The sequence below is a fragment of the Heterocephalus glaber genome, unplaced genomic scaffold (genome assembly GCF_053883595.1).
Source record: "Heterocephalus glaber isolate CG9 unplaced genomic scaffold, H.glaber_assembly_v1.0 deba00001479, whole genome shotgun sequence".
NCBI classification, from domain to species: domain Eukaryota; kingdom Metazoa; phylum Chordata; class Mammalia; order Rodentia; family Bathyergidae; genus Heterocephalus; species Heterocephalus glaber.
The window spans coordinates 9,294,827-9,321,828 of NW_028258316.1; the positions used below are offsets into that span (position 1 = coordinate 9,294,827).

At 37.2% G+C, this 27,002-nt stretch overlaps 1 protein-coding gene across 7 annotated transcripts in view; it reads right to left on the reverse strand.

Annotated features, from left to right (window-relative positions):
* The window catches only part of Pbx3 (PBX homeobox 3), a 201,293-nt gene that overhangs the window by 11,056 nt on the left and 163,235 nt on the right, over positions 1 to 27,002 (reverse strand). For all 7 annotated transcript variants that reach the window (XM_021262051.2, XM_004849367.4, XM_087183192.1 and 4 more), the window contains 2 exons: positions 26,129 to 26,319; positions 20,015 to 20,150 (listed from right to left, as the gene is read on the reverse strand). In XM_021262051.2, the coding sequence (XP_021117710.2) occupies positions 20,015 to 20,150; positions 26,129 to 26,319 (327 nt within the window). The remainder of the gene's footprint in view (positions 1 to 20,014; positions 20,151 to 26,128; positions 26,320 to 27,002) is intronic.

Below are 27,002 nucleotides of genomic sequence, written 5' to 3' on the forward strand. Positions count from 1 at the left end.
TCTCACATGAAATGAGAATAACAACAATGATAGTATATCTTCCTCACAGAATCGTTGGGTGCATTAGTGATTTGGGCACATAGCATTTACCAGGTAACTATTAGCTATTATTATCACCCATGTTTTATCAGTGAAGAAACAGAGCCAGACCAAGTTGCCCAAAATCACACAGCAAAGAGTGATGGATCCAGAATTCAGCATTTTTCTTTTTTAAAATCAGTTGAGAAATGCTTACTGAGCTTATGGGCAGTGCTTTTCTAGGTGCTGTGGGGAGCTAAAAAAAATAAACATGGCTTCTGTCTAACATGAAAACACTAGATGCTCAAGGTAATTAGCAGAGCTTGCAGGATGGGGATGATCTCACACTGAGCTGTACAGAACAGATTCTCAAGTGGAATTTGTAGGAAGATTTGTAGAAAGATTTTCCAGCCAGTCTGGAAAATCAGACTTCCAAGGTAAAGAGGAACTACAACTGGACCTCAGCCTCAATTCAGCTCCATTCCATGGTACGTTTACTAAGATTCCATATTTCAGAGACAACAACCTTCAGAAGTTCACGTTGACACAAAAAAGCCCAAAATGTAAGCATCTGTCTACCTCCTCCCTGGACCACTCAAAATCTGAGACGATTGGTTCTCTTCTCTAATTTAATTCCCATTTCCCTTCTTAACCTCTAAATTCTCTTTTTACGGCATGAGTAGTAAGAGCAATCATTCAAAAGCAGTAGTGGCAAACCTATGGCACACATGTTATTTGTTTTTCTTTTAACACAAAAGATGTTAACGTAGGAGTTGTTTTTTCTAAACCAAAAGCTCGTTCTAGCTTTGGCAGCCCATATACTAAAAAATTCTAAACTAAAACCTCAGTATTCAGGTTTAATTGCAGTGTTGGCACTTTGCGATAAATAAGTGGGTTTTGGGTTGCAGTTTGGCCACTTATCTCTAAAAGGTTCACCATCACTGCTCTAAAGGAAGAGGCAGGGAGCAAGAGGTGGGAGCAAGTGGGGATGGGTGGAGCAAGGCTACTGCAGGACTGGCAGGCTGCTGCTAAAGAAAAGAAGGGGAGCAAGCTCACAGGCATCTCACACCTGTCCCACTCTGGGGCTCACAGGGTGCAGCTGAGTGGAGGGAACAGGTGGAACTGAGCCTGAGAGTCTTAGAACTACAGAAAGAAAGAGATTCCAGGAAGTCTGCCTAAGGCCGGGTGCCTGTCCAAGGTCAGGTCTGAATACTTTTATCTGAAATCCTCCTTAAAGTAGCTGTAAAACATCATGTACCTCTGCAAACACTTTTTTCTCCCTTGAACATTTTAAAATTTGACATCTACAATTTTTCATTATAAGACTTAGAGTTGTAAACAATGTTATTCAGTGTGTCATAAATGTTGACATTTTAAAATAAAACGGTAACATTATTCTTTAAAATGTATCCAACCAAATACAAATAGCACAGTAATTCAATACCCACAAATACATAAACCCACTGTTCTCTTAAAGTCTAGAATTTTACACTCTTCCTTTTTTGTTCTTGAAAGTAAATTTCCATTTCATTTCACACTCATATCATTCTAATGCAATACACTTTTATGTTCTATAAAGGATATATATGGAAATTGAAATTTTAAAACTGTTTTAATTTCCTGAAAGTATAAGGCCATACATGTTTAATATTTTCTTCTGGATTAAGCTATCATTACAGTGAGTCTAAAACTGGTCAAAGCAATACAAATACTCATTTTGATAAATAAAAGTACTTATTTTGAGCAATAAATGCAAAGTTTTATCACACATGCACTTCTTAATCAGAGGAGTGAGGGTTTATATAGCACTAAATGAAGGAGTTTTGGTTATCACTAATATCTCATACTACCCACTACTGGGGGCCCAAGAAGGCCTCACACTTCAGGGCAATAAACTTTGTAATACTGAGTGGGAATATCTCTTTTTTTTATAAAATGGGAAAAGGACAGGTGGGAAAGGGAAGGTGAAAGAAGACGAGTGACATCATGCTCCCAGGACGGCAACTTTCAGCAATGATGGGGTGTCAGGAAGGAGTACACAAGGAAAGTCAGCCAGTGAGAGCCTTAAAATCATGTACACCAAGTCCTCTTTGGAGAATTCTCAGCTGCTGTGTGGAGCACCTGCTCCTCCTTTGGAGACCGCTGCCCTAAGTGATCGGGCTAACTCTGGGGACAAGTTAACTCCTCTGTGGAGCACAGTGTGGGGACCCCTTGGATAAGGTGTTCGTAGAGAAGACCCTCTCGAACTATAAGAATGGGACTCACTCAAGCAACCATCTCCATGTGACACAATGACATTGGAAGCTAGACAATGAACAAATTTGTCATTCCAGGACATCAAAAACATTCTTATTAAAGAATTAAACCTAAGGGAGGGACTTACTTATTTGGCATAACCTTATTTTTTATTATTTATTATTATTTAGCATAACTTTTCTGGAGATACGCCAGCAAATAAATACATGCACTTTGGCCAGCATTATCACTAAAAATTTATCTTGCAGAATTATTTAGAGACTTCTGTACAAAGATATTCACTATAGTTCTATTTATGTGAGAAAAAGGGATAAATTTATAACACATCTGTATAATGAAACACAATTTCTGATTACTTACACATTGAGGAAAATATTTATTGAGATGAAAGAATATTCATAATATATTGTAAAGAGAAAAAGTCCTTTGTTCATACATAATTTTTTTTGGTAAAAATCATACATACACAGAAGTACACACATGCTTGCAGAGAAAAAGTACTAAGGCACACACACCACTACGTGACTATCATTTAGAGCGGGTTTCAAAGTACAGTCAAGGATAGCTTAACCTCAGGAATACACTCTGGGAAACTCATTTGAGTGCAAACATCATAGAGTGCACTTACACAAACTGAGACACCTATGATGTTCCCAGGTAATATAATCCTAGAGGGCCACCCTCATATAAGTGGTCCATAGTTGAGTAAAATACTATGTAGCATGTGACTGTAATTTCAATTTTTGTGTTTTCAAGTATCAACCAAATTATCTTCAGATAAACATTAGAGTTTTAAAGTGAGAAAAATATTTTTCAGTGAATAAAGTAATCAATGGGTTTTTAAAAAATAGCACTGAGAAGTCACTTAATCTTTATGAGTTTAAGTACCAGGTCTTGTGCTGTTCCCTACAGAAGGAGCAATCCCATTCCTATTCTTTATTTGGAGGATATTGGTTGGCAGATTTGAGAATTGAGAAAATTATTAAAATCAGACACACTGTAAATTTCAAGTCATTAACATTTCCCAAACAGCTATACATTTAAGAAAAACTCCATGTGCGAAAAAAGCTAAACCATCTATGTCTCTATAACCACTGAAAGTCAATTAATTAGTTTTAATTGTATCTCACATTTTCAATTCTATCATTACATTTGTTTATCATGTTAATAACAACATTAAGTAGAAAAGAAGATTATTACTTAAAGACATACTCTTCAAAAGGCAGAACTTTGCAGTTTATCCTTTTGTTTCCTCGTACAAACTAGGTCAGGGAGAGGATCTCTGCCCTTGTTTACAGAAGAAGCAGTTGATGTGAAAACATCATTATTGAAATTAGCAAACTGAAAATTTATGAAGCACAAGTCCTAGAAAAATTTGCCACTGTGTTTCCCCATGTTTACTTGTGATGCATACTTTATGTACTGTGCCTAATTAAATATAACAAATTATGAAATGCTGAAATGCTAAGTCGTGTAAAATGGAACATCACAGCATATCTATGTGGTAAACAATTTTACCTCTTTCAAACAGTGTCTCCCTAATCGGTATGTTTTCATCTCCATTACGTGGCTCAATTTGAAATGAGGGATAGAAGCGAGATTCTGTTCAGTTTTTAAAGCTAATAGTGTTCATAAGCTAAATCTCATTCTACCCCTCAAAAGGGCGTGTGTTCCCCAGACAACACAGAAGACAGTCAGAAAAATGGTTTAAGGGCTACGCAAACCTGTGTGCAAATCCTAGCTCTGTAACTTCCTACCTAGCCTGCTGTAGGCAAGACACAGAATCTAAGATTCTCCTCCCTGGCAAACTAGATGCAATCATGATACCTACTTTCATGGGGCTGTTGTGAACCTTAAGTGAGGTGCATGTTAAATGCATGGGAGGTACCTGGAATGTACCAGGCACTCAATAAATGTTAGCTTTTTATGTTCTTAAAACAAACAAATTGCAACAAAACTCTCCAAGGGCCCCTGGTGTATAAGCCATCCTTGCAAACTGCAGTGACTATGGTCAGGGCACATTTTTCACAGGAGCCTTGGATTTTAGGAAAGCAGTTCATACTCCCAGCAGGGGCAAAGAGAAACAGGCAGCATTTAGAGAAGGGAAGGAGTTACTGCCCCACATGCCTGAGCATGAAAGTGCCTATCTGCCAAGTACCTGCTGCGCTCCTGTTCTGCACAGGCACAGGCAGAGACGCCTTGTCTCTCCTCTTCGCTCCTACCCCAATACAGCCAATCAGCAGAGCAACGTACTGGATCTAGGATGTGTTGGAAACCTGTATCTGGATGTCACTTAGATCTCTGTTTAAACAATGGGAATTTATGGAGAGCTCATGAGGCACCTATGTACAAGAAGTTTACATGTTATCTTGTTTAACCATTAAAAGCACCTTGTTTTACTGAGGCAAAAGCTGAAGTCAGAAAGTTCATGTAACTTGCCTTTGCCATTATCTTATCTATTACAACCTGGTTTTCCTTAATACTCTTAATAAAAATGTTAAAAATAAGTCTTTATTCAATTTTCTTTTCAAAAACTATAAGGAGTACAAGCATATTCTATCTTTCAATGCAAAACATTTCAGCTCCTTTGTAGTTAAATGTGGGTCCGCCCAGAACCCAAACCATTTATTATTTTTCTTTTAGAAAATAAGCTCCAAATTCATAACAACTGACTGCAAAACTGATTTTTAGAACACAATGTACTTCTAATAGGAGAACTGAACAAACTGAAATTCCATTTCCATAGTATTTGAAATAATTTAAAACAGATTCACTTGTCAAGTACAGTACTTTTTTTATTTGAGGCCGTGAAACATTTTATCGCCATAATGTGCTGACATCCTTACAGTTTGGCTTTGCCCTTTCTACTCTATGCATGATGGACTGATAAGTGCTGGTGACATTCACAAAGAGGCTCATCTGCGGAAGTATATAAAACGTCAGCCTCGGCCATGGCACACACAGAACAGATGACACCGCTCATCTCCCTAAAACTTAAGCTGAGGGCTGCTCCTAAATGATCACAGAAGACATTTCCAGCTAAATATTTTTCCCTTTAAGATTATTTCTCCCATGTGAAAGAATAAAACTTGGGTAGGTATACAACTCAACAGTTTTCCTTCACAGGCTTTAAGGAAGCCTCTCTGACAGATTTTGCAACCCTAATACCACAACCCGGGAGTCGCCTCCTAGGAACGCACTGAGAGAGGTTGGCTCTGACTCTCAGGAAACATATCAGCATCCCGGAGTTCAAACTCTAGGGTGCTCTACATAATGACAGGCCAGACTTTTTGCCATGAGATATTCAGTGTAAGGAAAAAACACTGAAACTTATTCAGAATCCTACATAAAAAAATCCTACAGTCAAGCCTTCTGTTTAAGGAAAATCCTTACTTATTAAAATACCACTTCCTACCAAACACAAACCAGTATCTTTTTCTTTTTAAACACCCAGAAAAATCTCATTGATGTTATTTATGTATTTTATCATTATTATATTTTGTGGTGCTAGGGATTGAAACCAGGGCCTCATACATGCTAGGCAAGTTTTCTACCACTGAGCTATACCCCTGGCCTCTCAATGACTATTTAAATTGAGAATACCTACCCTCAAAAGGGATACTACCCTTTGAATATACATAAATACTTCTCACCAAAAGTGAATCACATGCATTTTTGGAGTAAAGAATACACCAAGATGAGGCCTATCAGAGACTAAGAACAGGCATACTACCCCTACTCCTCCAGGCTCTCGCCTTCTTGGAGCCTGTGAAACCTCGGCACTAGGGGCAGCATACTGGCTTGCTAAAGGTCTAGACCCTGTTCCCCTTACTTCGGGATCCCTTACAAGGTTCTGTACGCCTAGGGGAAAAAATGCTGATTAAATGGATGAGAAACTAACATTTACTGTGCACTTGTGATATGCTGCCCTATATTAGGCATTCTACATACAAGATTTCAATAACCACTGAATCCTCTGAAGAAATTATCAGTATTCTCATTTTATAAATAAAAAATTGAGATTCAGATTGAATGATTTGTTGAAGATCACACTGTTATTACACAGTGGTAGAACAAGGTCTGAGTGACTTCATCTAGAGTTAAAGTCCCAATTTCCTAAAATATGTGATATGAAAGGACAGTATCACTGCCCAGATGGACTGCAAATAACTAAACAGAGTTTGGTAAAGAATTTTGTGTCCATATAGGACAATAGTTTAAGACAGAAAGGAGAGGGCCGGGGATTTAGCTCAGTGGCACTGTGCCTGCCTTTCAAATGTGCAAGGTCCTGAATTTGATCCCCTGTACCAAAAAAAAAAAGGACAGGAGAAAAGGCAATCATACTACTTTATAATTTTTCTCTTTTGCCCTTCTACCCAGTCAGCTGACAAGGTCCCAGCGGAATAATCTAATTAGTCCTTGTACCTTCTCCTGCTCTAGAGCTCTGAGCTTTTCTATAGCAAATCACAAGACCAGGTCACCGGTTGGCTACGCCAATGATCCTGCTTTTTGAGTCATCTCTGGCCAGATCATCCCACACACATTTACGAGTGCCTGGCTGGTATTGTGTTTCCCCAAGGAAGTCCCTCTTCTCATACCTCCAACCTCTCAAATCCTACTGTATCTTCACCCTCATCCTACCCATTTCCACACATTCTCTTATAATAACATAGGTAAACATTCACATATCTATATATATCTATATAGATATATATTGCTTTTCTGCTCCTTCCTGCAACTCGTACTCTCTACCTGTAATCTTTTTACTTCTAGATTAAGTCTGTGACTTATGAACATGCAAGTGGCAGACTTTCACAGGTGTACATGTTTAAGACTCACTTTGTCGGCTTAGGAACGAATCCAACTTACAAAAGATTCTCCCAGAATGGAACTTGTTTGTAAGTTGGGGACTTACTGTATATGAAGAACACCTTTTTATATTTCCTTTGAAGAGAAAAATGGGATAAATTCTTTCAACTTTTTTTTTGGTACCGGGGATGGAACTCGGAACCTTGAGCTTGCAAGGCAGGTGGCAGAACCACTCAGCTAAACCCCTGGTCCAATTCTTTCAACTTTTGATGAAAATGACTTTATTTCACTTCCACTCTCAAAGGATACTTTTGTATGTACTAAATTCTAGGATTTTACTTTAATTCTTTCTTTCTTTTATTTATTTATTTTTTTTGGTACGGGGATCGAACTTGGAACCTTGCTCTTGAGAGGCAGGCAGCAGCACCACTGAGCTAAATCCCCGGCCTAATTCTTTCTTTTAATTAATTAATTTATTTAACAATGGAGCTTGGACCAAGCCTTTGCCCTGGGATACCCCTCAGCATCCCCGCATCCCTTTTTGAGATAGGGTCTCACTAAATTGCTAAGTTGCTGAGGCTGGGCTTAAATTTACAGTTCTCTTGCCTCAGCCTCTCAGAGTACTGTGATCACAAGCATATGCCACTACATCTAGCCTTTAATTCATTTCTGTAAAGTTCTCATTCCACTATATTATGGCTTTATTATTTGGCTAAAAAATTAGTGGTTAGTCTAATCGTTGCTTTTTTTTTGGAGATAGGGTCTATGTAGTCCAGGCTGCACTTGAGCTTTTGATCCTCTTACCTCAGCTTCCTAAGTGTTGGGATTACAGGCATGCACCACCACATCCAGCTTAACTATTACTTTTTTTGAAGGCTATTTATTTTTCCCTTTTGGCTGCTTTTGTTTTGACTGTGTTTGGAGTGGATTCCTATTTTATTTATTCTGTTTGAGAACATAGTTCTTTATGAATTTAAGGTCTGAGGTATGTCATTGGTTTTGAGAAGTTTTCATCTATTACATTTAAAGCATTGCTTCTGACCCATTCTCACATTTACTTTTGGAACTAAATTATATTTATATTAGACTTTCTTACTGTATCCTCCTCTATGTCTGTCACTTGATTTTTCCATCCTACTATATGTAATCTTCAGTATGACTATTTTCTTATGACCCCTCTTCCAGTTCTTTAATTTTCTCTTTTATGCTATGTTGAACTAGCTTTAAAATTTCCATTTGATCTTTTCAGTTTTGTGACAAAATTCTCCATTTTGTCTTTATTTCCCCATTGGATATATTAAGCATAGCAATTTTAGACTCCATGTAGATTCCTTTATTTTCTAGATCTCTTTGAGTCTATTTCTATTCTCTGTTGTTTCTGTACATGCCATCAGGATTTCTTGTATATTTATTTTCCTGATAGTGTGCTTAATGTTATATTTGCTTTGTTTATAGAAACAGCTAGAAACTTGGGATAATGTTCTCTTTCTCCACAGAAAAAATTTATATTTGCCTTGTCCAGATATCTATGAAAAATACAATCTAATTTCAAGAACTGAAGTATTTGGAAAGTAAGTTTTCCCAGCACCATTTATTAAAGAGGCTATCTTTCTTAGGTGTTTGGCCCCTTTGTCAAAGATAAGGTGGTTGAGTATTTTTGGAGTTGTTTCTGCATGTTCGAATCTGTTCCATTGATCTTCAGGTCTGTTTTTTGCCACTTCCATGCTGTTTTTATCACTGTAGCTTTGCAGTATAATTTCAAGTTGGGGATTGTGATGCCCCCTCCCTTGCTTTTGTTGCCCTGAGTTGCTTGTGCTATTCTAAGTCTCTCCTGGTTCCAAATGAATTTTGGGATTGTTTTCTCTAGTTCTTTGAGGTACACTATTGGTATTTTGATTGGGATTGCATTAAATCTGTACAACAGTTTTGGAAGTATGGCCATTTTCACTATATTGGTTCTGCCTATCCAAGAACAAGGGATGTCTTCCCATTTCCTGATATCCTCTTTGATCTCCTTTCTCAGAGTACTATAGTTTTCAATGTAAAGGTCTTTTACCTCCTTCACTAGATTGATTCCTAAGTACTTCATCTTCCTTGATGCTATTGTGAAGGGTGTTGTTTCCCTAATTTCTCTCTCAGTGAGTTTGTTATTTGTGTACAGAAATGCTATTGATTTTTGAGTGTTGACTTTGTATCTTACTATACTACTGAATTTGGTTATTAATTCTGGAATCGTTTGGTGGAGTTTTTGGAGTCTTGTTTGTAGAGTATAATGTCATCCACAAATAGTGATAATTTAACTTCTTCCTTTCCTATCCTTACTCCTTTTATCTCTTTCTCTTGTTTAATTGCTCTGGCTAATATTTCTAGAACTATATTGAATAGAAGTGGTGATAGTGGGCATCCTTGTCTTGTTCCTGATTTTAGAGTGAAAGCTTTCAGTTTTTGACCATTTAGTATGATGATGGCTGTTGGTTTGTCTTATCAGATTGAGATTAAAAATCTTTTATTCCAATTTTCCGTAGGGTTTTTATCATGAATAGGTACTGGAATTTGTCAAATGCTTTTCCTGCATCTATTGAGATCATCATGTGGTTTTTGTCCTTGGTTCTATTAATGTGGTGTATTACACTTATTGATTTGTATATGTTGAATCATTCCTACATCCCTGGGAGGAATCCTACTTGGTCATGGTATATAATCTTCTTGATGATTGCTGCATTCTGTTTGCCAGTGTCTTATTGTGGATTTTTGTATCTATGTTCACTAAGGAGATTGGTTTTCCACGTGCAGAAGATTAAACCTAAACCGGTATCTCTCACTATGCACTAAATAGATCAAAGATCTAAATATTAAAACAGAAACACTACATCTGCAGGAAGATAGGTAAAACTCTTGAATAGGTAAAGCTCTTGAAGACATAGGTATAGGGAAAGACTTTATGAACAAAACCCCAATCCCACAGGAAATATTACAAAGAATCAACAACTGGGATCTCATCATATTAAAAAGCTTTTGCCAGCAAAGAAACTACCAAGAGAGTGAAGAAACAACCCACAGAATGGGAAGAAATTTTCACCAGCTATTCCTCAGACAAAAGATTAACATCTAGAATGTATAGTGGATCCTCAAGTTACAACTGGCCTGACATACAAACAACCTGGGTTAATTAGGTTAATGAAAGATTCATTTGCCTCTTGTTATCTATACTGTGTACTCAGGTAAACATCCAGATCTCAGCTGTACTGACTTACAACCAACTTGAGTTACAACTAGCCCTTTGGGAACTGAATGAGTTCGTAAGTCAAGGGTCCACTGTATAAAGACCCCCAAAAAATCAGACCCCCCCCAATTTAAACACCCACTCAAAAAATGGGCATCTGAAATGAATACACATTTCTCAGATGAAAAAGTACAAACAGCAAATAAATACATGAAAAAATGTTCAACATCACTGATCATATGAGAAATGCAAATTAAAACACCGAGATTCCATCTTACTCCAGAAAGAATGGCTATTATCAAGAAATCGGGGATTTAGCTCTGTAGTTCCGCCACCTGCCTCGCAAGCACAAGGTCCCAAGTTCGATCCCCGGTACCAAAAAAAAAAAAAAAAAGAAATCACCCAACAACAAATATTGGTGAGGCTGTAGGCAAAAAGGAACCCTTCTCCACTGTTGGTGGAAGTGTAAATTGGTACAATCAATATGAAAATCACTATGGAGATTCCTCAAAAAATTAAAACTAGAGGCTCCATTTGACCCAGCTATTCCCCTTCTTGGTATCTTCCTGAAAGAGTTAAAAGCACCATACCACAGTGACATATGCATACTCATGTTTATAGCAGCATAATTTGTAATAGCTAAATCTTGGAAACAGCCCAAATGCCTATCAACGGATGAATGGATAAAGATGATGGAGTTTTTATATACAATGGAGTACTACTCTGCCATAAAGACAGATAAATTTGAGACATTTCTAAGGTAAATGGAGGCACTTTAAGACCATACTTTTAAGTGAAATAAATTGGATATACATATTTAAATATCACATTGTTTCTCCTGTGTGAGAAACTGAAAGTGTGAATAAAGACCAAAATGGATAACAGATATTGGGAAGTAGGAAGAAAATGCTCAAATGGGAAGGGAAACGAAGGAGGGGGGAGGGGGAAAAGAAGGAAAGGAAAAGGAAAAAACAAGAATAGAAGGAAAAAAATGGAAACAAAACTTTTATAAATCAGGAGGGGAAGAAGGGTTGAAGGGAGGGGAGGGGAATGGGGAAAAAAAGAATCAAGATATGTCCAGGTACAAATTTCCTGTGAAGAATATGATCATTATGTATATCAAAAGTGTACCAATGAGGGCCGGGGATTTAGCTCAGTGGTTTCGCTGCCCCAAGTTTGATCCCCAGTACCAAAAAAAAACCAGTGTACCAATGAAATTAATTTTAAAAAGGACTGAGGCATTTTTGTCACTTGAGGTGTACCTCAGTGGTAGAGCATGTGCTTAGTGAGTACTAGGCCACAGGTTCAATCCCTAGCACATACGTGCACAGACACACACACAAGAACTAAGGTACTTTTAAGTAAAAGTAGTATCTGTTAGTATTTATTTATAACACACTCTTACTGCTAAGATAAAGCCCCAGAAGTCTGAGTTCTAAACCCAAAGCAAGGGGAAAAAATAGCCTCTTTGGCAGGTTCTAGACACCAATTCTCATCCTCTAAGCACTGCAAAGTTGCTTAACCTCTCAGCCTTTTAGTCAGACTCTCAGAACTGGCAAATGCCCTAGGGAATGCAGTTTCTTGTAGCCTTATTTTCTATGTATCTGCAAGTTTCAGGTCCTCAACTACAAATTTAAGTAGATGACAGATCCCCAAAGTTACATTGGGAACCTTGACCTTTCCCTTGAGATATATTTCCAAACTAAATACTTTTCAACCAAGATACTGAAGATACTGCAAATGGGGCATAACCATCAAAAACCTTTAATGTCTCCTCCATTCAGCTAATAAGATCACCATCTTCAACATCTAGCCCACATACCTCAGCCATCTTCTATTATTACTCTTTCTTCTCACATCCATTTCCAATTCTTTATCCTATCCCCAAACATGCCCACACCTTCAAAACCATCCCTCATTTTTACTTCTAGTGACTTCCTTTCAATTCTCATTGTTTCTTGTCTGAATTATGCTAATACTCTACTGCTGTCCTCATTCTAGAGCTTTCCCCTTCAAATTGATCTTACACATTGGTGCTAGAGTTATCATTAACAAATATGATCATATACCCCCACCTCAGACATCCTTTTCCTCATTTTACTTCATAGCACTTATAAGACATAATAATAACTTATTATTATTATTACTACTGTTATTATTATTGTTAAGTGCTACAAAATGAACCCAGGGCTTTCATACTGAGCTACAACCCCAGCTCTATTTTTAATTTTATTTTTTTATCTTGATGTAAATCTTACTAAGTCCTTAAGTTACCCAGGCTGGGTTCAAACTTGTGATCCTCCTGCCTCAGTCTCCTGAGTAGCTGGGATTATGAGTGTATATCACCACTTGGCTTGACATTATATTATTATAGTTCCTACAGTAATATGATTACCTAACATAATTACTTATATTATGATATATGTTAATTAAATAACATAATAGAACCATATTCCTTCTCATTAGAATATAAGATCCAAAAAGGCAGGATCTGTTGTATTCACTGTTATAATGTTACCCCAATGACTTTGAAGTCGTTAAGTATTGTTGAATAATTAATGGATGTAAAATAGACATTAAAAACTGCTCAACCTCATAATTGCAGACATCTAAATTGTGTAACCTCATAATTGAAGACCCTCCCCAATAAAGTTCAATCTTGACTTTCTAATGTTACATCCTGGTATCCAAATCATTGATTCAACAAACATTCATTGAGTGTCTAGGTGTTGAACTCTCCTAGGCATTAAGATGGCAGTGCTGAATAATCAGCAGTTCCTATCAACATGGAGCTTACCATCCATTAAACAATTCATGATTTAGAATTATAATCATGGTCAAGTGTTAAGAAGGAAAAGAAGCCATTAGAATAAAGAAGAGAGCATATGAACTAGGGATATCAAGGAAAGCTTTCTTGAAGGACCTACATTTGAAGTGAAGGAGTAGAAAAATGTCTGTATGTGGCAGTGCTGGCAAAGATACAGAACTCAAGAAAGGGGAAAGAGCTTTAATTATTCCTTAGTATAGTCTTCTACTATGTTTGTAATGGGTACTTTGTCAGGTGTATTACCTCACTAAAACATCTATAATCCTATGAACCACATCCAAATGAGAGGGGAGGCAGAGTGAGGTAAAATGACTTACTAATCCCATGGAGATAAGAGGCTAGGGAAGGGCTGGATTTAAGTTCAAGCCAGTCTGAGACTTCACAGAGACTGCCAGCCCCATTCTTATAATCCCCCACATAGCAATATAGGCTCCAGCCTTCTTAGCCTGTCTTCCTAACCTATCTATCTTCTGCTTATAAAGTTTCCTTGCTTAGAATACCCTCTCTTCCCAATTTCTTCCTGTCAAAAGAGTTTTATTCAACTTTCTCCAGGTTCCACATGTGTCATTTTCCTAGAGGACCTTTCCTGATCCTAATACAAGAGAGTAAGCCCTTTCCCACACTTGTGACACCCATGTTCACTCTTTCAGGTATCTTTTATTTTCTGTCAGAAGCATGTCTACACACATCCCCCCTGAGAAATCTGACATTTCTAAAGAACAGTATCATATTCATCTTTCCTTGCCACAGTGTCCAATAACTACTGTAGTAAGCACTCAGTACCTGCTGAGTGAGTTAGGAAAATAGCCAAAACTCCTGATAAGTACTTTTGGTTGGATCAAATTAACTTACTACTGTTTGTAGTTGCTACTCTCAAAACCATATTCACTTAGAAAAGTAATGTGCTCTCCACATCTTGACAGAAGAATCAGGAAAGGAGAAAAGAGGCCAACATGAGGGAGAAGGGAAGGGTCAAGAGACCTGGAGAAGGCTCCTGAGTGGGACCATCAGAGAATCAACAGAAGTGGGGCGACAAGAGGCTGGAGCGTGAAGTGGGCTCTGATCTGGTGCCTTCACCCTTGGGCAACACTCTCCATTTTCTGCTCACTCCTTCCTACATGTGAGTCCAGGAGGCTGCCCCACAAACCCCCGGCTCAGGGCCTTTTGTGGGCGGGCACTGGTAGGAGACAGAGGAAGGGAGGAAAGTGAGGTCAGAGTATCTGCTCTGACTCCCTCCCTTTTCTCAGGCCTCATTCCTGCCCTTCTTCACATACCACCTCTGATGCAGGTTCTGGTAACCCTTACTTCATCTCCTAGGGCCAAAGGGGTAGTAAGAGAATGTATTACCAACATTATCCTTTGTGGTTTCCCTACACTCTACCCACATTTTCATAAACAGTCACTTGATTCAACCCTTCTCAAATTATTCTAATTTGAGTGTGCCATCTGTTTTCTACTGGGACTCTGCCTTATAGATTAGCCTATTGGCCTGACATGCCTTGCAAAAGCAAGGCAATGGAAAGGTGAGACACTGGGAGGAGAGAAGGCAGGAGGAAGGCCTGATAGGAATATTCATTCAAATGAAAGATGAGAAGGACCAGGCAAAAGAAGGCAAAGAAGGCAAAAGCTAGAGGCCCATAGTTCTAATGAAGATTTCTACAGGAAAAATAAAAAACACTAAATCTAACATGGAAATCCCCCACCTGTAGGTACCACACATCAAATGAGTGTTAAGAGATACCTTCAGCAAAATCTATCCTAAAAAAACACAATATCTGACACTACTGGAACAGCCTTAAGACCATGCTAATCACTATCTGATTACAGAAAACTATCACCATCACCAAAAATCTGAGGCTTCCCTTGCTTTCTTTAGATCTTGCAGGTGTGCCCAATCTGCACTAATGTCACAGCATCCTTGAAGCTCTCATGGTTTCACAACCTGCTCCTTTACTCTGTGCACACTGTTTAATGATGTCCCACCTCCACAAGGACACACAATGCAAGGTGCCTTCCTTTAAGACAGTGTGAAAGAACTGCTTAACAAGGTAGCTGCCATTTCTTTCAGCTAGCCTCTGGTTTGCCAACTGCACTTACAGCAGAAATCCACTTCTGCCTCTGTCTGCCGCCAAAATAACCTGAAAGGCTTCCGTTGGATGGATGAAACAGATGCTGGTGTTTCATAGTCATCTTTTTTTTCCTGCACTGATTATTATTTTAACGGGCTTCTTCTTAGTTTAATAGATTTTTTTAATAAGGAAATCTTACTTACAAATTTTAATTAGCTTACTGAATATTCACTGCTTTGGAATAAGTAGTTTAATGAGTAAAGAGACCTCAGGCTACTAACTAGCCTAGAGTCTCTACTGTAGCCTAGGGGGAAATGATGAAGCCCTAGTGATACAAGTCCAAGCCTGTGCCTCACCAAACAGGACTCTGTAGCCTGGGCCCCAGGGATGGATGAATCACATTGCCTCTTGCTGGGGAAAAAACAAAATAAAATTCAGGTTTTCCCTTTCTATGAAGAATCTCTGTGTAAGAACCCTCTCCATTCCACTACTCACTGAGCTCTGTAAACTTTGTCAAATCAGTCCCATAAAGTTTAGTTTCCTCATCTGTAAGAGTTAGATCATAATGTTTTCCACATTGGATTGTAGAAACATGTCTTGTGTGCGAGTTTAGAGGCTCTAAAATGTTAGTTGAATGAATGAATCCTAATGCTGTCACTTTAACCTCTTGCATTTCAGGTTCTCATCTGCTTGAAAAAAAAAAATCAATCCTTTCTTTACTATATATTTCAACTATAGTAGCAGTAAAGAATAAATTAACATTTTTCATTCTAAAAAACACCTAGCAGAGAAGGTAGGGCTAGAGTCACTCAAATTCAGAACTGGAATCAGGAGAACAATGGAGGTTTTTGTGGCTTAGAAACGTGAATAATCAATGCAAGTTAGCTCTATTCCAAAAAGTGAAAGCATATCAATATCTGCTCTACTAATTAAGAATATGTGTCAATTTAAGTATGATTCTCGGTGCGTATGAAATTTGAAATAATTTCTTCTTTTGTGAATTTTCAGGTTGTTATGTAAAAAAGGAATGCTAGCTTACTCAAGTCAAACTAAGCCTTAAGAAATCAGAAAATCCAATTCTGAATTCAGCATGAAATTCTATATTAAGGACATATAGTATATTATCACAAATTAATGTAAAACTAATATAAATTATAAAATTTTCATCTACCCATTCCTATTTATAGTTATATACTGTAAACTTGAAAACTTCTGGTATTAGCTTAGAATGCTGCAGAATCAAACTCCTGATTCCTCCTAACCCCCAAATCCTGCTTCTCCCAAAACCTTCTCCATTGTACTCCTCCCACTCCTCAGCCCAAAACTGTTAAGTCGTTCTCTGCCTCTCTTTCTCTCATACCCTATGCCACCTATCAGAAATCCCTCACGGCTGTACTTCCCAGCCACATCTTGTCACCTCTGCTCTAATACTCCTACCACCCCCATCATCCTTAGCCCAAGTTACTGCAATTGCATGCTAACTGGTGTCTCTGCTTCTCATCTTTGCCTTTGGATTTTTCATTTCTAGAATCACTGGAATTGATATATTGCACTGTGCATGGTGCTCCACTGGGGGACTGACTATTCCACAGTGTATTTTTCCCTTTTACCCAATGGACAGCTGCTTGTTTAATGTTTTTTGGCTATTTCAAACAATATCACTATTAATACTACCAGTGTCTTGATACACATAACAAGAGGCAATTTCACTCTATGTGAAATTGTGGGTTGAACGGTATATGCATGTTCAAATTTATAAGATAACACCAGAAGTTTTTCTAAGTAGCTCTAACAATTTACAATCCTACCAGCAACAGGTAAAGGTTCTACTGCTGCACAGCCTTGACAACCTTTGTTATGGTTGGATTTAGGATGTTTTGCAAACTGAAGAAATATGAAATGCTACTTTGCTGCAGTTTTTAAATAAGACAAGATCTTTTCGTACAACAGACTATTTAAATATCTTATGTTTCAGTATGATTTACATTTTAAACAATGTTTTTCCCTTTTTAAAATGGTTGACTTGTCAAGTCTGAAACAGAAATATCGTGGCTTTTATCTCTAACCAACTTAAACAAAATGCCATCACTTTATAAGGATAGCAACTGCTATCTCCAATGGTTAAAACGATAATATCATTTCATCTACTTCAGAGGTCTGGGGGAAGGGAATTGTAGAGAAATTAACTTTTTAGACAGAAAGTGGGTAAATACTGGAAACTGTCAACAATTTAAACTGATACATAAATTGACTGTTGAAATTCTATGTTTGAAAGGGTGACCTGGAAGAAACAAGGTGAGAGAGTTTGATTTTATATAGATAAATAGATTTAGGTCTATATTATTTAGACTTTTCTTCTAGCAACTGTTGAAAAACTTCAGAATCTAACCTATAGAAATCAAGTGAAATGCTCAAGTGCAGGAGTACACACCTGTAGTCCCAGCTTCTTGGGAGGCTGAGGCAGGAGAACTGCTTGAGCCCAGGAGTTTGAAACCATCTTGGGCAACACAGATTTGATCTCAAATAAACCAAAAACAAAGCAAAACAAAAATACAAAAACAACAACAACAACAACAACACAAACCTCAATATAGTAATTAACAATTAAAAAAAAAAACTTAGGAAGTGGGTTCCTAGCATATTTTAGAAGTGAAAATCCTGTAACTCAGAATAGCCAGAAGGAAACCTTTTATCACTTATTCTATAAGTGCATACTGAGTATACTCAAAGTGCTATGTCCTGAAAAATGAAAAATTCATAGTGTTAAAAAAAATAATCGATATTATTCTCCATTGGTATATATATATATATATAATAAATATATATAATAGAAGTGTAAGAAATAAAAAGAATGTAAGCAGAAAAACATCGTAATTTCTTTTTTTTTTTTTCTTTTGGTACCAGGGATCGAACTCGGGTCCTTGCGCTTACACAACAGGCGGTGAAACCACTGAGCTAAATCCCCGGCCCAAAACACCTTAATTTAAATTGGATCCACAACATTCAAAGTCTAAGTCAGAGGGCAGTATAAGTGCTGGAAAACTAGACCTGGCTTCTTCAGCTGGTGTTTAGCACAAGTCTAATCCTTCCACTATGTTTGGGGGAAATGCACACTCCACACAAACCCAAATAAAATGAATACACTTCTAATTTGGTCTTGTCTATCTGATCTAGCATATTATACTCAGTATGTCAAGATGCAGTGAATACTACTGGTATGTAACCTAGATAGTAAATTTTTCTATAGTGCATATCTTCGTAAGTTGGTAATTCAAATCATTTCTATCTGTCCCATTCAAACTGGCCAAGAGGAATAAAGATATATCACTACTGGGCCGGGGATTTAGCTCAGTGGTTCCACTGCCTGCCTTGCAAGCACAAGGTCCCGAGTTCAATCCCCGGTACCAAAAAAAAAAAAAAAAAAAGATATATCACTATTTTATAAGAGAATGACAATAAACCTTAAGTGAAACCTTAATTATATATAAAATCAAAGCTTGCTCCGAAGGTCCTATAAAAAACAATGCCAAAATCATTTTAAACTCAGGCCTTTTTCCCTTTAAATGACAATGACTTAAAATATTATATAAGACCCTCACTGGAATTTAAAGGGAACCTTCAGAATCTGGACTTCTGATGCATAGTAGGAACAGTTATTTAGAAATTCCTCTTACAACTTGGATCATGTGTCTTTTAGGGAACACTGAAATATCTGTCAAAGTTAGCTTCTCCTTAAGTTCTACTGCAAGAAGTGGTCGATAAACTATCACTTTTGTAAGTTAGAAATTAATTCTCTTCAAATGTCAAATCTGTAAACAAAAATACAAGTATTTGAATAAAATTGTATTTTAGAGTTAATGCCAGTCATCATCCCTGAGTATCTGTGAGGGAATTAGCTCCCAACTCCCCCCACCCAAAGGATACCAAATTGGAGGATACTGAAAAATTCTCACATAAAATTACACGTAAAATTGGCATAAACCTTTGTACATCCTCCTGTATATTTAAATCACCTCTATTTTACTTGTAATACCTAATACAATGTAAATGCTATGTAAATAATTGCTATATTATATTGTTCTAAACAAGAAAAAAGTCTATATACATTGGGTACAGATGTAATTTTTTCAGTGGACAAGGAGGGCTGACTGCACTTTTGCTTTAAGGAGGGACAGTTGTTTGAATACTAAAGTATCTTCAATCCTAAATACAAATAACAGCCTTTCTGATAAAAGCTAAGTATATTGTTGTTATTAGAAGATGTAAAGAAAGTTCAGAGCCACAAAGAGTACAATGGACACTAAAAGAATAACAACTCTGACTGGCACCAACTTAATTCTTCTCTATAATGAGAATAAGGAAGGAAGCAAAGAAATTCTTGGGATCTAAACATTATAGCACGGTTACCAAAAAGGGAATCAGTGAATTCCTCCAAGCTTTCACCAAATATTTAATTTTCTTTTGACAACAAATAATTTGGCCTCTCCAGTGGTAGAAGCTTAGGTTGGTCCCCTAAGTCAGGGAAACTAGGACTATGGTCCATTTGCTGAAGAGTGCATGTTTATGCCTTGACTATAGAAGATTTACACTTGGGGCTGGAGAGAAGAAAGAAGAATCTTAATTCCTTGCCACTTAAGGTTTTTAAAAATTAAGCTTTAAAATCTTGCATAAAAATGCAGAAATGTCTAGATTTTATATCTGTCTTCTTTGATGAAGCATTTGGATATGGCACTGAATAAGGAGGCCCTGAGGCAGGAACAGGTTTCCTGTATCAGAGGAGCCCAGGACAGACCCACGGGGGTCCTCTCTCACCTGGGACACTGTGATGCTGCATTTCTTGGCCAGCTCTTCTTTGGCTTCTTCACTAGGGTAGGGGTTGCTGAGGTGTGAGTAAAAATATTCATTCAAGATTTCTGTGGCCTGTTTACTGAAGTTACGTCTTTTCCGTCTATAAGAAGAGTGGGAAAAAAAAAAACTACAGTTACATTCAGCATTAACCAAAAAAGGATGGATTAATTAGGATAATAAAAAGTAGATTTCTATTTTTAAGCATTGTTAGGGTCTACTTTATCACTTAATTATGCTCTGGGCATCCTCCGAAGCACTAATCCAACTGATTTTAAGATGTAGGATCCCTAAGAAAAATATTAAAAAGTGAAGCATAATTAATTTCATTCTTTAATTTATTCAACAAATATTTACTGAGGACCTAATGTGTTCTATGTACTCAATGAAGATCCACAGGGAGCAAAACAGACAAGGTCCAAATAGCTTACAGGCCATTGGAGGACAGGAAGAGAATTAGAAAGATGGAAGAAGAAAGACATTAGGCAAGGGTCACAGATATTAATAATGGTGGCTGTATCAAATATCATGAAGGAAAAGTATGAAGTGTTTAGCAGGAAAATGTAACCTCGACTATGGAGACACATAAAATTTTCCTGAGGAGTGACATTTAATCTGAGTTCTGGAATGTATAGAAGTTGACAAAGAGTACAGGGGGAAAGGCCTGGGCCAAGAAAATGATCCTGAAACAGCAAAGAACTTGGCAAGTATAAAGAGCTACAGGAGGCTGGAGCACAGAAAAAGCCAGGAAATGCGTGAGATGTATCTAGAAGAATAGGAAGGGCCAGATTAGAGAGGCTTAGAAGACCTCACAAGAATTTTTTGCTTTCATCTATGTGCAAAAGCAGCTATTAAAGATTTTAAGTTTTCATGTTTTAAAAGATCATTCCGACTCCTGAGAATAGTTCAAGGAAGACATAAAAGGAAATGCAAAGACCATCTCTATCTAAGGAAATGACTACACTGGTGAAATTGAAGATGATAGTAACTTGGCATAGGATGAGCACCACAGAAATAAGATTCATGGTGTATTTGAAAGGTAAAAGTAGTAAGACTTGATGATGGATTGGATGGGGGCAGTGGGTGAGGGAGACAGTGAAAGAAGAAAAAAAAACATATATATATATATATATATATATATATATATATATATATATATATATAGCAAGGAAGGTTTCTGGGTTTTTCTGCTTAAGCAACCATGTGAAGTTCTTCATAAGGGAAAAAGCTGAGGAGAAAAATCTTTTGGTTTTGGTGGCAAGAAGTTGGTAGAGTATCAGAAGATAAAGTATTTACCGATGACATTTCAAGTAGCAAAAAAATATATCATTTCTATTTGGTTTTTGTTATTAACATTTTATGTTTTTGGGTGGTTTTTTTTTGGTACTGGGGATCAAACTCAGGACCTGGCACTTGCGAGGTAGGTGCAGTACCACTCAGCTAAATCCCCAGGCCCCGTTAACGTTTAAAAAATTCCTGTCTGAAAATTAGAATCTGCCAGGTTTCATTTTAGATTAGTTATTCCAGTAACTAGAAAACACCTTCCCTGGTAACTTTCTTAATTCTTTCTTCCCCCAAAATCTAAAAATCTTCTCAACTGTGATATCCTATATTCAGAAAAGATAGCTATGAAGGTGTGTACTGTGTGAGACTCCTCTAATCACCATGATGTCACTAAAGTGGCAGGTTAAGTATGCAATCCATGTTTCAACATTCAGGGAGAGTCAAGGGAGCAAGAAATCTAGGTCTGATCAAAACATCTCAGGTTTCAGTCCTGAAATTTCTTAATTTAAATAATTTTTGGAAAGTAAAACCATTGTTTCCTGGGAGATGAAGATGAGATTCAAGATCTATTTGAGGATTAAAATCAACAGGATCTGATGATGAATTGGGTGGAGGAGGTGATAAGGGAACAGAGAGGAGGATAAGAAATAAACTAAGAAGAACAGCAGTTAGCGTTTGTGCAGGAATCACATGCAGCTTAAAAAGAAAGACAAGGATCTGTGGGAGTTGGGAACGCATTGAAGGGGCAAACTCTGCTGTGTGGATGGTGGGCAAGCAGGGTGGGAAAGGTCTAGAATAGCTGCTCAATGGGTCAAACATTCAGACATTTCCTGGGCAACAGAGATGATGTATTAAGCCTATACAATAACAACTTGCTCATAAAAATCTAGGTTTTTGCATCTTATGAAAAACTGGAAGATCACATGCCAAGCCCACACTGGCAGGAGGCAGCTGTGGACACTAAAGTCTGAGTGACAGCTGTCTCCCTTACATTCACACTTGTCCACTCTAACCCTTACTGCATCCCACTCTGGCCACTCCACTCAATTCCACTGTATGTACTGTGTGGGTTTGTGACTCTATATCCACAATCTAGAACTCAATAACAAGGCCAGCATAGATGGGAACAGATGACACAAAGGTACTGTTTGGAATGCAGAGATATATGAAAGGAGAAATTAGAAGAAACCTACCTAAAAAAGCAAAGAGGTGTGGCTCACACATATTTTTGCCTAGGGTAACTTTCACCAACAAATCTCAGAAAACAAACTTATGAGCAGAACAGAAGATCACACCAGATATTCTAGCTGGGTCCAAATTAAAGCACTTCTACTGAAAGAGGGAAGGACCTACAAAATTTATTCTTGAATGTTTTACTCTGGTACATGCTTCAGTTTATCAAATTATCAAGAAAACGTGAGCTTGGCTTTCCAGAAAGGCAAAGTGAGTGAGGGAGTCTCATATTGGAGAAGCATGTTTGCCTACAGCAGAACAACCTCATTTCTCACAGCAGAGGGCTTGCTGAGAGGCACTATAAAAATACATGGAACTGTAGCTCAGTTATTTGTATTCACTTGAAGTCACAGAAGAGAATACAGTCTTATACTTTATTTATTTTTTAGAAAAACATTCTGTAAGAAATGCTCATTAAGAGCCTCCCCTCAGTTTCATTCCCCCCAGGGTTCATCACACTTTAAGTGGCTGTGCCTCAGGCCAGTGTGCAATGGCACCTCAGTCCCAGGGCCAGGTCCCATCAGCATCACAATGTTACTAACAGCAGTCTCTGCGGGAGAAGTGACTGTGCTCTGAGCTCTGCCACTCTCTCATTCTGGCTTTGCTCACCCTAGGCCCTTAACATACTTTTTCTTCATGGAAGAAAAATAAATCATTCAGGTGTATACATTATGAATGCTATTATGTAAAAAATAAGCATGCATGTTGACAAGAATAGGAAAGTACCAGCAGAAATAAGGACACCGAGTTCGATCCCTGGTACCAAAAAAAAAACAAACAAAAAAAGAAATAAGGACAGCAATTGTGTTAGGAAGGATCCCTTCCTTTCAGATGTACTTTTGAATATCTTTAAAGAAAAAAAATTTATCTTTGTTACACAATACTTTTTATTGAAATGCTCATATTTAACAATTTAAAAATTGTTTTTGTTTATTTTCTGACGCTACCTCTTTAACCCTGATTTCAGTTGTTAAAAGTATTAAGTGGAAATATACATTCATCTGTTCAGTTAATAAGTTACTTGTTGTAGCTGTTACATGTAAGATATTTGCTATAATCGAGGGGAATACAAAAGTGTCCTGGCTTTCAATGGCTTTCAGATTATCTGGGGAAGGTTATTTTCCAGTTACTGGAGTATCTAATAGGGGTGAAAAGAAATTCATGGAAAACTGCAAGAAAAGGAAGTAAAAGATGTTCCAATTCTTTTTTTTTTTTTATGATGTGAAATCTTTATTTTTCCTTTTTTTTTTTTTAGTTCTTTTATTGGTACATTTTAGGTATACCATTTATTTACATTTATCACTGGGTGTTTGTACCTGTACATGATATATCTTGGTTCTTATTTTTTTTTCCCCATTATCTGTGCACCCTTCACCCCCTCCGCCCTTCCCTATTTACAAAAAATGTTCCATTTCTGATCTACAATTCCATTTCACAGAATAAATTCTTAGGAGATAATTCTAAAGGTCAAAAGAATTAATGCATAAAGATTTTCATTCAAAGACTAGCTTCAATAAAATTCTGCCTAAAATCGTGCCTCTGCCTATCATTTTCTTTCTCTTTACCTTTTTCTTCATAGCACTCATCACCCTATTATATTTCACCACACTATCAAATAGAATAGTATATTTGTTTACTTGCTTCTTGTCTATTTCCTCAAATAGAATGTAAGCTCAGTGGGGGCAAGTATACTAACCTGCCTTGCTTATCACTATATCCTTAGCAGGATTAATTACTTGTGGAAGGAAACCAGAAAGGAAGGAAGCGATTACAATGAAAACTAACCAAAAAAATGTTAAAAAATAAACTAACACTAAGTAAATTATTTATTACATACCCATCTGGTAAACTTCAACTATTAAAATGCTACTTAAAATTACAGTGTATATTAAAGACTATTTATGTATTTGTGGTAAATTTTTTTAAAAGCAGACTAAATTATGCACCAAAAAACATTTTTTTTAAAAAGCCCATGAAACAAAAATCCAGAAGGAAATATACCAAAACATGTATGTGATTTTCTTTAAGTCACAGATATGTAGTTGCCTTTTATCCATCTTCTATTCAATGTATTTTCCAAATTTTCCATAGTGTGCTTGGTATTCTTTAATAGTAAAAAATAATAAAACAAAATCTCCACAAGAACAAAAAACTTCAGGCAGGGACAAGTTGTGGAGGGCCTTAAATACCAGGTTATAAGGCATATGTAAGGAGTATCGAGCAACACAAGCTCTGTGGTTTTGTTTTGTGTGGTTGGTTGATTTGGTGCTAGGGCTTGAACCCAGGGCCTTGTACATGCTAAATACATGCTATATCACTGAGCTATTATACCTCAGCTCCCACAAACTATCATAGTTTTTAAGCATAGCATTAAGACATTACAGAGAAAGGATGTGGAGCATAGGCTGGAGGACAGTGAGCCTGGGGATAAGAAAACTAGGAGGGTGTGGTGCTAGTCCACATAAAGAAGGATGAACAGGAATTATACAAGGAACGAGGAAAAGAAAGTGAGACAAACATCAAAATGGAGCACTGATGAGTCCTAGAGACTAAGTCAGCAGGAAGAAGCAGCCAAAGGTGACACGGGGTTTTGCTTAACTGGGAAAATGGTATATAATTAGGTGGCAAATGCATCCTATTTGGCTTGAAGAAAGAACACTGGCACAAAGACTCTTCCACACTTTGTTTTCTAGTAGAAAAGCTACTTTATTTTCTTTAATATTGAGAGATTTGGATGAAAATGATTACTTCTGTCAAGTTCAAAGGACGAGAAAAAGAAACAAAAGAGAAACACCTTTCCCAAACTGATGACTGATTAGCCTTAACAATGCTCAAGAGACATTCCTATAGCTGCAGTCTATAATAAGACTTTACAAGTCTTCTGTGTCACTCAGTAGATCACCACACACAATTATTATCATAAACAATATATTACCTAACTCCTGCAAAACTTGGTGAAAACATGGTAATTTTCACCCCTATAGAAGAAATTGTTAGGCTCTCTTACTTGATCTTACAGAGCTTAGGGCTTTGTGGTAACTGCTATTAATGAAAATATCATTTATTCTTAGGAGTATCAGTATCTCCAGGTAGTTCCATATAATCACCACAAGTAATGTAAACATTTAAGAAATTCTTAGAAAACAAACCTTTGTTAAGAGTTTCATGCAGAAAATTATCCTTAAAAATACTTTCTTAGGGGCCAGGGATTTAGCTTAGTGGTTTAGCTGCCTGCTGCACAAGCACAAGGACCAGAGTTTGATCCCCGGTACCAAAAAAAACCAAAAACACTTCCTTAGCATCAAAATGGAAAGGCTCCCTATTTCTACAGTCATTAGTGGCAGTGCTAATCTTATCATTTCCTGACTAAACTGGTGGCTAACTAGCTCTCCCAAACAAGTCTGACAGCACAGGCACCATGGGGTGGATTATCTGTCCATTGTAGAGAAGAACTCTTATTAGAGTCAAATTAAAGAGTCTAGGACCAACTAGTCAGTTTTACAAAAAATAACAGATAAGGAGTGAAGAGGAGAAGCCATGCAATACATGTATGGCCTCACATACCTGGCATCAAGGAACCTCGATCTTAAAATCATAACTGCTTCACAAGTGCTTTGTTTGAGCTGCATCTGAATGGAACTAAATTTTCGATGGATTATGCCCACCATTCTTTCGATCTCTTTTGGGGAAATGGGACGTGTTCTACTCTGTTCTCGGAGAAGGTTCATCACATGTGTAGTGAATTCATTACATGCCTGCAACAGAAAAAAAAAAAATCACTCTTTAGGAAACTGGTATTTGGTATTATCGCAATCAGACATTACATTAACTCATCTGAATTTCTACCTCATTTGCAATTGTCAATGGCATTAAGAAGTGGGTAGGGTAAAATGAAAACAAAGATACTTATAAAATAGTGGTGGTACAGTTAGATGAGGCAGCAAGAATTATGAAACTATGAAAGGTCAAACATGCAAGGGAGATGTAACAGTCAACTGTCCTTCCCATCCCATTTTATTCCAGCACCAAAATAAGTTTTTGCCATCAGAAAATGCTTGATTCTATCTCCTATATATAAGCGTATGTTAACTGTTAGTACTAAATGCTCTGTTTTCTCTGGGGCTTTACATTTAGTCAACAAATGTTTACTACAGGATTACAAAGTGCAAACCCTTACAAGTACTGTAACAGGCAGACATGAGCAAGATGTAGAACTGGCCTTCAGTGAGATAAAACATATAAAAAACTAATTCTCACACAAGACAGTAAATGCAAAGTCTAATGACGATAGTGGAAATGCTTCACAAGTTCCAAGGAGAGAGTATTCTTATCTGGAGGCTTCAAAATGGAAGTGACGTTTGGGCTTTAAACAACAGGCAGGATTTTTGAAAGGTATATAAAGATAGAAGTCAGAAGAAATTCTAGGCACAAGAAAAAC